Source organism: Corythoichthys intestinalis, chromosome 18 (genome assembly GCF_030265065.1).
Source record: "Corythoichthys intestinalis isolate RoL2023-P3 chromosome 18, ASM3026506v1, whole genome shotgun sequence".
NCBI classification, from domain to species: Eukaryota; Metazoa; Chordata; class Actinopteri; order Syngnathiformes; family Syngnathidae; genus Corythoichthys; species Corythoichthys intestinalis.
This window is the reverse complement of record NC_080412.1, coordinates 34,938,606-34,950,951: the sequence shown is the minus strand read 5'-3', so window position 1 is coordinate 34,950,951 and position 12,346 is coordinate 34,938,606. Positions and strand designations below refer to the sequence as shown.

At 38.7% G+C, this 12,346-nt stretch overlaps 2 protein-coding genes across 4 annotated transcripts in view; one reads left to right on the top strand and one right to left on the bottom strand.

Moving 5' to 3' along the window:
- Positions 1-9,213, top strand: part of zgc:163098 (uncharacterized protein LOC100037380 homolog) — a 24,908-nt gene extending 15,695 nt beyond the window's left edge. For 2 of the 3 annotated variants that reach the window (XM_057820712.1, XM_057820713.1), the window contains exons 14-23: positions 1,349-1,511; positions 1,681-1,760; positions 1,840-1,927; positions 5,553-5,681; positions 5,757-5,946; positions 6,027-6,107; positions 6,165-6,228; positions 6,300-6,447; positions 8,338-8,448; positions 8,659-9,213. In XM_057820712.1, the coding sequence (XP_057676695.1) occupies positions 1,349-1,511; positions 1,681-1,760; positions 1,840-1,927; positions 5,553-5,681; positions 5,757-5,946; positions 6,027-6,107; positions 6,165-6,228; positions 6,300-6,447; positions 8,338-8,448; positions 8,659-9,000 (1,396 nt within the window). In that variant the 3' untranslated portion in view covers positions 9,001-9,213. The remainder of the gene's footprint in view (positions 1-1,348; positions 1,512-1,680; positions 1,761-1,839; positions 1,928-5,552; positions 5,682-5,756; positions 5,947-6,026; positions 6,108-6,164; positions 6,229-6,299; positions 6,448-8,337; positions 8,449-8,658) is intronic. The other variant, XM_057820714.1, reaches the window with a different exon arrangement.
- wdr44 (WD repeat domain 44) overlaps positions 7,786-12,346 on the bottom strand; it is a 23,330-nt gene continuing 18,769 nt past the window's right edge. Inside the window, exon 19 of the mRNA XM_057820710.1 lies at positions 7,786-9,859. Within this exon, the coding sequence (XP_057676693.1) occupies positions 9,771-9,859 (89 nt within the window). The 3' untranslated portion in view covers positions 7,786-9,770. The remainder of the gene's footprint in view (positions 9,860-12,346) is intronic.

Here is a 12,346-nt window from a genome sequence, read left to right as displayed (position 1 = left end):
ATTTTTCTCATTTTTTCCTCCACCGTTCTCACGAAGCCTTTTTATTTTTTCAACCCACTTGGAGCTTCCTCTCTTCTTCTCTAGACAACTTGTGCGCACTTTACCTTGATCGTCACTCCCGAGCGCCCCTAGTGGACCGCTAAGGAATTGCTCAACAAACATTGAGCAGTTTACAGCAGCCATACTCCATTGTATGGCCAATATGTTTAATAAAAGTATCGATACTTGGCGGGATTATATCGATAACCGATCGGGTTGCAAAATATCGCGATATATCGCTGTATCGAGATATTGTCACACTCTTAGTCCAACCAGAGGGAGTGCTAGTGGACTATTCTATTATTATTATTATATTATAGCATCTACAAGGACAACACCCGCTTGGTGATAATGCATACTGAACAGGAAAATAGTCCAATATTTTCAATTAATTGTACCTACCTGAACGCCACGAACTGTATGTAAAAAAATTCCAGAGCGTTTAACATGACGCTCACCACGCTAAATGCTAATGCTTGCGAGAACGCGAATGCTATGCTAACGCTCTGAGCCACCTAGCATCGCATTTGCAACGGCGTCTCAACCCCCTTCCCCTCCTCCTCTCTCTCGCTCTGTTCTCTCCGTGTATCTCAAGACATTTCTCGCGTCATTTAACCAACGTAATAATGCATAGTAACGCACGGCGTTGCAAAGATGGTAAAAGTAATTAGTTAGATTACTCATTACTGACAGAAATAATGCCGTTAGTAACGCCGTTTTATTAACATTGATCATCACACACTAAATATAACTCGTAGTATTAGCATACCATTCGCGTTAGCATTAGCATCAACTGGAGCATGGCGAGCATCCTCTTAAATTGCCTGGACAATTTTTTAGCCACACTAAGTCATACAGTTGCTAACAGTCATATGCTATTGTTTAGCCACAACTGGATGCATTACCTTATTACTTTTCATCCTTCATACAACCACTGGAAACAGAAATGTTGTTTAATCCATCTAAAGGCGACCATCGTGATTTTACGACACTGTGCGGGTGTGCGCTGGTCCTCATGGGAAACACATAGCTGGTCCTCATGGAAAATGCAGTCTTCCTAAAGGCTAAATACTACTGCTTTTGTCCATTGACGTCGCTAAAATTGACCAAAGCTGAAAAGTTAAAAAGTGTTCCTTTAAGTTCTGCAAATCTAGAAAGATGTAAGCTCAGGCTGTAAGATTGCCTTGGAATAAAACCCCCGCCCCAAATTTCTGAATTTGATTTGTTTTGCCCCGTTCTTTATATGATTTCAATGCCATTTATCCAATAAAGGAACTTTTATTTTTTCCACTTTTTTGGAAACATGCAGGCACAGACAGAAGTTGGACACACTGCTTCAAGAGCTCACTCCTAGCAGAGGAGACGTCGCCGACGCCATGCTTTTCTGCCTCGAACGAGCGGACGCGGCCGAGGAAGTCGTGGGAATCATCACGGAATCCTTCTCCTCGCCTCAGGCTTCACTTCAGAAGAGGGCGAGTTTTTCTTACATAATCGTTTTCATTTCTAAGACTCCCTTGCATGCGCAGCATAGTACACTGAAGGCATAAAAAACTGGTATAGCAAAAGTATAAATGATGAACTGTCATACAGAGGTGGGCCATTTCCTCTGCTGACTGTGAAATTCTACTCTCGCTCCATTAGATTGCCAATTTGTATCTCGTATCGGACATTTTGTACAACTCCAGCGCCAAAGTAGCCGGAGCGTCATATTACCGGAAACAGTAAGCATTTTTTGATTAATTATTTTTGTCCCCTTTTATTTATAGCTATAATTTAAATGTTTTTTTGTTTTTTTTTTAGTTTTGAATCAAAGCTGTTACAGATATTTGGAGTGCTTCATGAAGTCTACAAAAACATACAAGCCAGGCTGCAAGCTGAACAATTTAAGGTAAGTTTTTTACTCTATTACCGTATTTGCCGGACTACAAGTCGCAGTTTTTTGTTTTGTTTTGTTTCTTTCATATTTTGGCCGGGGGTGGGATTTATACTCTAGGTTAGAGGATTTATAACTTAAATTATTAACATAATATTGTATCATTTGACGTTATTTTCACACTAAACAGCAAGAGGGCGCTCAAACCCTGTGTTTCAACAGTGGCGGTAATTTATAAAAACAAATAAAAATGAGATGGGCTGAACAAAATGGCACGGAAAAGAAAATCTTATTCTGCAGATTACAAGCTGCAAGTAGTGAAATATGCAGCTGAAAACGGTACTCGGGCAGCGGATAGATATTTAGAAAGAGTTAGCGAGAAACTTGTTAGGAACTGGCGAAATGCGGAGGTTACTCTCACTGAAATGAAGTAAATGGGAAAAAAAAAGCTAATCGCTAATGGCGTGACACTGATGGTTTGGTAAACTTGTTAGCATGTTCTTTACGCTCTAGTTATCTGAATAGCTATGTTACGGTAACATACAGGGCACATTCTCAGTTTGTTGCATACATGTATGTATGCATGCATGTAATGTTAGCGTACTGTACAGTTATTCAGGCTGTTGTTCTCTATTTTTATTTTAAACTGCCTTTCAAGATGACATGTCTGTTCTTTGTGTTGGATTTCATCAAATAAATTATACCACGACTCTTATACACCGGTGCGACTTAGCGATCCCTCGCTACTTCGCGCTTCAAACTTTGCACCCTCAGTTCATTGTAGATTTTTTTTTTTCAATGTGAAAAAAATATATATATACAAATGAGCTGTCCCGAGCCGATTGCGTAGTCTCACTCTCCCTCCCTCTCAATGCTCTTGGTTCGTCAGGCAGTACACTGGAGTTGCTTATTAAAGTAAACGTTGATTTGCAGATGTTTGGGCTTGAGCTCTCCAGAGAAACAAACTTCAAAGCGCTGCATGCGCCAATCATCGTTTAACTTGTTAAACAGGTGCTGAGGCAACTCATTGTGTGCGAGCAGCTTGAGCGGACCCACTAAATGAAGCATTTAATATAGCCAAGCATTTTGCTGTTACCGTATTGGCCCGAATATAAGACTGCCCTAATTATAAGACGACCCCCTCTTTTTCAAGACTTAAGTTTGAAAAAAGACTTTTTGAACACCAAATTAATTGTAATACAGAAAATTACAGTACATCTGAAACAAATGATAATAACAATATATTTGAGAGAAAAAGCATGTTATTTTGCCTCATTGAAATCTTAATATCTGAACATTTAAATATGTAAACTAAAGTGCAATCACATTCGTAAATGAATAGCTTCTGGTTTTTGAAATGTAAATAAACCAATCTATTGTGATAAAACAACAAAATTCCAACTACTGCATTAACCCTCAAAGTGAAGTCTAACTGTAACTGTAGTCTTGAAACAAATCTGAATAAGGAAAAACGTTGCAATAAAATAATGCAAACTGGTTAAACTTGAGAGTAGCTGAGATCTATCATGACCAGTGTTGTTAATCTTACTGAAAAAAAGTAATTAATTATAGTTACAAATTACTTCTCCCAAAAAGTAATTGCGTTAGTAACTCAATTACCTGAATGTAAGAGTAATTAGTTACTTGGCAAAGTAATTGGGGATAATTACTTTTTTTTTTTTCCCTCAAAAAAAAAAAAAAAAAAACATTGGCCACACTATGTGAAATTTTTTGTGGAGGTTTTTGGTACAATTGGCCCGAGCCCAATTCTTTACCCTAATTTACCCTTTACCCTGAATCAACTGTTAAAAAGTTGTTAAAATTGCTCCCATTATTGCATTAGTTCCCTTCTCTCTACTTTCGACGTATGAAAGTTTTAAAACTGTTTCATCATTTAAAGATAGATTCAAGTCAAGATTTTGCCGATTTAGAAGTATTTTAGATGAAAAGTTACTTAGGTTCGCTAGGAAGGTTCTCTACAACAGAGCCGTCCTAAAAAGCCTACTGCTTTAAGATGGCGGCTGTCTACTAACGCATCTAGTGCCATGTCTGTCATTTTGCATTAGTTATATCTATATACAGTACATGTGATATCTACCATGTCTACCATATCTACCATAACATGCGGGCGTAGTTTGTCGGCTATCGGCTACAACATGTATTATTGGAGCTACCTAGCATCGCGTTTGCTCGGCGTCACAACTTTCTTGCCTCCTCCCCGCTCCTGCTCTGCTCTGTCGTCTCGGTGAGTCCGTCTCCCTCAGACTTTTCGACCAATATAGTAACGCATGCCTTTCCGCCCTCAGTAACGGCAACGGCGTTGCCAAGATGAGAAAAGTAATTAATTAGATTACCCACTAGTGAAAAAAATAACGCCGTTAGTAACGCCGTTATATTGTAACGCCGTTATTAACAACACTGATCATGACAGAACATCGCTTCAATGATATCTAGCGCCATCTAGCATCGTGAATGGGTATAATGTCTAGACCGCGAATATAAGACGACCCCCACTTTTTGAGTCTTATTTCAATGCAAAAAACACCGTCTTATATTCAGGCCAATACGGTACTTTATTTTTGTTTAAAACTTATAATTATTACATTTGAAGTGCTCAAAACCATTTATTAATATATACATTTTTTTTTTTTTTAATTTGATGAAAAAAAGTGAAAAACATGTCTTATATGTATCTCTTTCCAATGCTAAATCTGGATACAGTGATCCCTCACTACTTAGCGTTTCAAACTTTGCGCCCTTAGTCCATTGCGGATTTTTTTTCCAATTGGGAAAAAAATATATATACACAGATGAGCTGTTCCGTGCCTACCGCTTAGTCTCAATCTCTCCATCCCCCTCCCTGCTCTTTGTTCCCCAGGCAGGCAGTGCACGTGCACTAAAGTTGCTTATTAAAGTTAACGATGTTTGTGTTTGATCTTGCCAGAGTCACGTGCTTCAAAAGCGCGACATGCGTCAATCATCGTTTAACTTGTTAAACAGTTGCTGTGGCAACTCATTGTGTGTAAGTGAAGGGATTTGAGTAGACTCACTCAAATGAAGTGCTGTCTTGGAACTAACAGGCTCTGTGTGCGTATTGCGCGGGCGGGGGAATAAGGAAGCGAACGCTGGAATGAATGTGTGTGTGAGACGACATTCGAGGCAGCCAGACGTGCTGTGTTTGCGGCAATAAACGCCACATGTTAAAAGTGATCCCGAGCAGTTTGTAATTTCCTCATGTCACTCCAAGAGTCACAGGCAAGGGAGGTAACAGAAGCATTTAATAAAACCAAGCATTTTTCTTCTACAGTACAGTACTTTATTCTTGTTTAAAAATAAATTCAGTGGGAGAGTAACATGTTTAAAACTTACCATTTTTAAAAAATGTATATACATATTTTTTTTAATTATACTTTGGGGAAAAAAAGTGAAAAAACATGTATCGCTTACATTGGGGTGTGCGCTACTTCGTGGTTTTTCACTTATCGCGGCGGGTTCTGGTCCCCATAAATTTCGAAAAACAAGGGATCACTGTTTACTGTGTGTATGTTTTTCTTTCCTCTTCATTGCGCATTTTATAGCTGCTGCAACTTATAGGATGTATTATTCAGGGAAATTGAAGTATAAAAATGTGACTCTGTAGCAAAAGGTGACGAGTTGTTTTCGAGCTTGGGAGGACTGGGCCATATACCCGCAGCCTTATCTCATCCACCTTCAAAACATCTTTCTGGGCTTCGTCAAAGCTGGGGAGGAGTTGGCATTAGTGGAAGAAGTGAGTGGAAAACCGGTGTTTTTCATTCATTATATGTGTATGCGGTAACCAAATAGCTTGGCACTCTTCTATTAGGAAGATTCCTCTGAGCTTGATGGTGCTCCGTTAGCCAGCGAGCTAATAGATGGGGTGCCTATGAATAAAGGGCAAGCGGATGACCTCGACGGCTGCCCCATGGGCTGGGATGCTCTGGATGGCGTTCCCGTTGATGACATAGACGGTGTTCCCTTGGGAAGTGCCATCGATGACATTGACGGAATGCCACGTGAGTACAGCCCGTTGCGGATTTGTATGCATGGCATGAAGCGTGTCAAGTATCCTGACCTAGCTACCCTTTGTCCTCAGTGGTTGACAGCAAGGGGGTTCTCTCTAGAGTGCCTTTGTCCAAGTGGGAGAAGACGCCAGACGATGAAACTTCCTTGGAAGGTAACGCAGCTCACAAATCTCCTCGGGAAAGAGGCTGATTTTTAGTTTCTCTCACAGCTTTGTCCAAGTCCAAGTGGACCGCTGCATCAAGCAAGTGTGATAACAATGATGTGAATGTGAGGTAAGGTCCTCCTCTGTCAGTGTTTTTGTCGGGTTGACATTTTTCAAAAGCATTTGTTCTATCCTCATCAGTGTCAACTCACTGGTTCGAGGCAAATCGGAGGGTGACAGCAGCGATGACTCCAGCAGTTCCCCCAAACATGACAGTGCACATTTCCAGAGTTCACTCAAAGGTTTTCAAATGTCGGAGACCCAAAGAAAAAAGCTGAGAGAGCTAGAAGTAAGTGACTCTTTGAATTCGGCATTAACAATACATCAAAATGGTGATGTATTGCAATACTTTGTATGTCAAATGATTATCGATATGCTTCTGCCAAGATTCAAAGTATCGTTTTTAGAAAGTCATTGCTTGGCATTCGCTGCCACCGACTGTTATAGACGTCCGATGGCAGCGAATAAACGTTTGCATATTCGCTGCCATCCCACCCACTTCAAACGGATTAGACGTCTACTAGTGATAAACTCACAGCAGAAGGATGAATAGCTTGTTTTTGTTTTAGTCGTTTTGCAGAGTATCCTAGAATGATTTCCTGACCCATGTATCGATAATTGTTATATCTCCATCTTGAGAGATCGTTGAGATCGTGAGCATAGACTTCACTATCAGTTGACGGGACACCGGGCCGATCTGTAGGGAGCCTATTTTCAAAACCAAAGCCGCTAACGACCTAAAACCAAAACAAGCAGCTCCCTTAGGCATATATGAGTCTTCATGAGCAACGACATTTAAAAATTCAAAGTAGTTCCCTAATAATATCCCGATTTTTTTATTCGAGTATAACAAAACGTAAAATGGCTATAAAATTCTCAAATTTTACGCTAAATGCACAAAAATCACCTATATTTTCAGGATCAATAGCGATATTTAACATAACCTCTGATCAAAATAGCAACTTCATTTGTTTTTATTTAGTGCAAGTTTTCAACGGTTAAGAAATCACTCAATTTTCACATCAGAAACTTAATACTTGAGGAAAGCATGCGTAATCATCTTAATTTTACTCAACAAAAGCAAAATCGGCATTTTTCTATATGGCGGAAAACACTCAGGTGACTTGACGTTCTGCTCTGAGACACCCAATTTGGCCAAACTTCAAAACGGTCCGATATCCATGCGTGATACATCATTGGAAAGCTTACAATCTCAATTTTCTGGGGGAAGAAAAATTTTCGACAGGAGGGCATTAAAAAAAAAAAAAGAAAGAGAGAGCAGAATTACAGACGCCATGACTTTAACGAGATATCGCGTACATCACTGAGTGTCATGACACAGCCGTGACTGGCCACAGCTGGATTTTTTTTTTATTTTTTATTTTATGGGTGAAACATGGTAATATAACAAGGGTCGCGATGCAGAAATCGCAGACATCAAGGAGTCATCGAGATTTTCTTTTTTGTATATTTAACCTTTTAAACGCCCCCCCCCCCCCCCCCCCAATTTTTCTTTGTTTGGATCGATTATTTTTCATCTAACAAATCAGGGCAAATGTGATCGTAACAAAAAAATACAATTTAACAATAGTTATTAGGTAGATAACCGGGAGTTTTTTACAGACGCATTTTTTTTCATTGTGACGTAATTCGTTTAGAAGTTTCAAATATGCAAGTGAATAGTTGTTTTTTTTTAAACAAAATATTAGACATCAATTAATAATTCTAAGCTAAAAATGACATTTTGAATAATATATAAAACATGATTACTTACCTAGTTTTCATGGCTGGGTTGAAACAAAAACTGTTGCGCGACGTCCGTAAACGGGGGTTTCCAGGGTAAAACGGGCAAATTAAAAATAGTTTGGGCGCTGAATGCGCCATGAATCTGCTATGGCAGCATATAGACATATTGTTCTATCAAACACAACCGTTGTTTTGGCTTAAAATGCAAGTTCTGTTTCCAGAACTTTAGGTTGAATTCAGATGTTACTATTGGGAGCTGTCTTGTCAACTGATTGTGAAGTCTCTGTCGTGAGGAACCCAGAGGTTCCCACACATACTATATATCAAAAACCCTTAGTTTTGCATCCCTAAAGCAAATCATTGCTCGATTATTTCCTCTTCCACCTCTCAACTATACTTGTGAGCAAGTTTTAACACAGCCTTTGCAATCCAGTTGAAGGTTATGAAGGTCCAAGATGAGCTTGAAAGTGGCAAGAGAGAGCGGAAGTCCGGCATGAGCATTCAACAGCACGTGGAGTATTACAGGAACAAACTGCTGCAGAAGGTATTTGGAACTCTTGAACAAGAAAAACAATAGCTCAGTAAGATAAATATTTCTTTAATAACAAATGTATTGGCAACACTGACAAAAGTACACAAGAACAATGTAGCTCAGTTAAATCTAATGTCATGAGAAAACATACTGGTCCCAGAGAACCTGCTTACTAACAATCGTGTGATTTTTTTGACACTGAACATTTACCTTCTACCGCAGGAATTTGAAAAAGATGACGATAAACCTGAGAGATCGACACCCAAATCAAAAGACCGGCCGGCAGAAGACAAAAAGGAGAAGAAGAAGAGCAAAAAAAGCGAAGACGGAGACAGACAACGGAGTCGAGACGCTGACAAGCGCAACCGAAAATCAAATAGCAACTCTCCTTTAAAGCAAGTGCCTCACAACATTTGTTATGTGCAAAAATTTTGTTCTCAACGTTATCCCGTCTCACTTCAGGTGTTCCCGACAGTCCAAACGGTCCCGATCTCCAGAGTGGAAGGGGCAGAGATCCCGATCGCAGTCCCCACATCGATCCCACAAGAAGTCAAAGAAGAGTAAACATTGACTCTCGCTTCCATGCTTACAACAGTCAAGCAGGCGTCCACCACTCACAGTTCTCCGTTGTCTTGGTCCCGAACCAGTCCACCCCGCAAGATTTCGGCTCTCTTTTGTATCATATTTAGACACTTACTGTATTTTTGTTTTACATTTGTTTATAAAATAATTTGAAATGTGCAATGTTCAAACATTAAATCACGTTTCGTGATTATATGCATTTGTGTGTGTGACATTTCTTGGGCAAAAAGGTGCTAGCTTTAGGTATCAACTTAAAAATATGAACAAGCACTTTTATTGAGGAAGTCAATAGAGCAGAAAGTTGCTTATAAAAAGCAATAAGTGTGCAATGTAAATCTTAAGTCTTTATAAATATAGAACCATTAGTGTTTCTGAAATGTATATTAAGATACATGATGCTATTAAATAATAAACAGATTTGCTGTATCTAAAATGTTTATCATAGGCTAAGGAAATTTTTAAGAAAAAAAGCAAACTTTTTGTTTTTAGGCACATTTACATAAACATCACCTTTTCAAGACACATTGAAATGTGTGACTCAAAACTAAGAGACAGTGTTAACCGCTAAAAAATGTCACAACACAGAAGCTACCCACATATTCTAAATCAAAGAATACGACCCGAACGTTTTGGCCTCTGCTTGAACTGCGTAACGTTGGCGATTGGAGCTTTTACAAGTTCCAAACTACTTACAGTTGCTTGGCATTGAAGTGAAATGTGTGACTTGTTTGTGGGTGAGCTACAAAGAAGTATCAGTACTTCTTCACGTTAATGAAAACCTTGATGGCTCCTGTAAAGTCAGCAGAGAGCAGAACCTCTGTGTGATCAGTCTTTAGTGCACCTGCAAGACATAACGGTCTAAAATGAGCATTTTTGGATTTTGTTTCTGGGTGTTTAACATATTTTTCAGACTACAAGTCGCATTTTTGAGGAAATTACCAGAGATGTCCTGATCGATCTGGTCCGATCACGTCATTTTCAAAGTATCGGAATCGGCAAAAAAATATTGGACATGCTTTTTTTTAATATATATATATATATTTTTTTTTGAATTAGATCGTTTTCTAATTGTATTTAACGTTACAGACATGTTCACTCATCCAGTCTTTAGTTTAGGCTTAAGGTAGGGTTATCAAATTTACCCCGTTAACGGCGGTAATTTTTAAAAAAATTTATCACGTTAAAATATTTAACGCAATTAACGCATACGCTGCACGACTCTCTCACGCATTGTCGCATTCAATCTGTAATGGCGCCGTTTTACCAATATATAGAGCTAAAAAGCCAGTGTAAAATGAGTAGTGAATTTTGGCAGCCTTTGGAGCATTTTTTAATTGGCTAAAGCTTTACAATCCCTCTCCCTACGATTAGAAATATCGTGGGAAGCAACGTGGGGAAGAAAGGTAGTAATTGATCTTTTTCTTAACACCCTATGATATTTCCCAACGCAGAGAAGATATATCAATTGGTACCACTACACACAGTCATGGGTGCACTTCCCATCATGCATTTGGGCACAACAGTTAAATGGCTACAGTATCATTTACTGAAAGCTCAACAAATACACTAGATGGCAATATTTACTCACAATATACAAAGTCACATTTATCCTTTAAGAATTACAAGTCTTTCTATCCGTGGATCCCTCTCACAGAAAGAATGTTAATAATGTAAATGCCATCTTGAGGATTTATTGTCATAATAAACAAATACAGTACTTATGTACTGTATGTTGAATGTATATAGTCGTCCGAGTTTTATTCATTTTTTTTCTTAATGCATTGCCAAAATGTATATGATCGGGAAAAATTATCGGGAATGATTGGAATTGAATCGGGAGCAAAAAAAAAAAAAAAAGGCAATCGGATCGGGAAATATCGGGATCGGCAGATACTCAAACTAAAACGATCGGGATCGGATCGGGAGCAAAAAAACATGATCGGAACAACCCTAGAAATTACCCAAATTTTCGGACTTAAAGCCGCTACTTTTTTCCCCCATTTTGAATCCTGCGGCTTACAGTCCAGCGCGGCTTAAACCTTGATTTATTTGGGTTAATAGTTAACACTTTATTTGACAGCGGCGTCATTGGACTGACATTAAATCATCATAATTGTGACATGACACTATCATGGGCATTAATGAATGCTTATGACAGATGTAAGTAGAGCTGAAACAAAAACTCTAGTAACTCGAGTTTAAAAACTGATCCGAGTAATTTTATTCACCTCAAGGAATCGTTTAATTTTGCCAGCTCTAAGCATCACGTTTTGCCCGGACTACTTTTAATGCGGGACAACGCGCAGACGTCACGTACGTAGCGGAAGAAGCAATTAAATTTTTTTTTTTTTAAAAACCTTACTGCAGCCGACGTTGCTAAAAACTAGCCCACATGATGCTACTGTGGTAGCAGGTAGTGTCCGATGCGTCTCATAGATATCGCATGCATTTAGGACTAGACGCAAAATGACAGACTCGTCCACGTCTGGGCAGCGTTAGTAAACAGCTGCCATCTTTAAGCAGTGGACTTCTCAGTGCTAATAAATATAACGTTACTGTCTCTCGCTCACGTAATGTTAGCCCTTCGGAGGGCTAGGCTTCTATTGATTATGACCACTGTCGATGCGTGGCTAACGTGTCTTACATACAGGCTTTATTTAATCTGTAAAAACAGCGCTGTAGAGTAGATGAGGGTGTAAAATTAAAGCATAATAAAGCTAACTGTCAGTTTTAGCTCAGTAGTCATTGCTGAATAAAACACGGAGTAGCACTGGTCCCTCATGTGCTCCAATTAAGCAGGTATCATACATTTATTTTGAACAAAACTCAAAATCCTATCAGTACTTACAGTTTAGACCAACTTAAAACTTAAATAGAACTTAAAAACAGCTTGACACGAATGGAAATTCAATTGAAAAACACGTAGCTTTCAAGTGATGTGTGTTATCTAGCGTTATTACATTTTTAGGTAAGAAATGTTTTGTTTTCTTATAAGATCTAGACTTTTTTTTGATTGAAGGCAGTGAATTTTTTTTCTAGTCACATCTGAGATGCAATTGTTGGCTGTTTTCAACAATGTACATCGAAAGTAAAGACACTGATTGACTGAAAATGGTTCAATATTGGATTAAAGTCTTTTTTGTCATGTATATTTATAATTGCTCTTTACCTAAAAAAAATGTTTTATCCGATTACTCGATTACTAAAATATTTGATAGCTACGGCCCTAGATGTAATTAAGTATCATCCGGCAAATTATGTCACCAACTCCATTTATGTCCAGTTCGGATGTTTTACATCTATTCAAAAGTGAGATAATTTGCCGGTT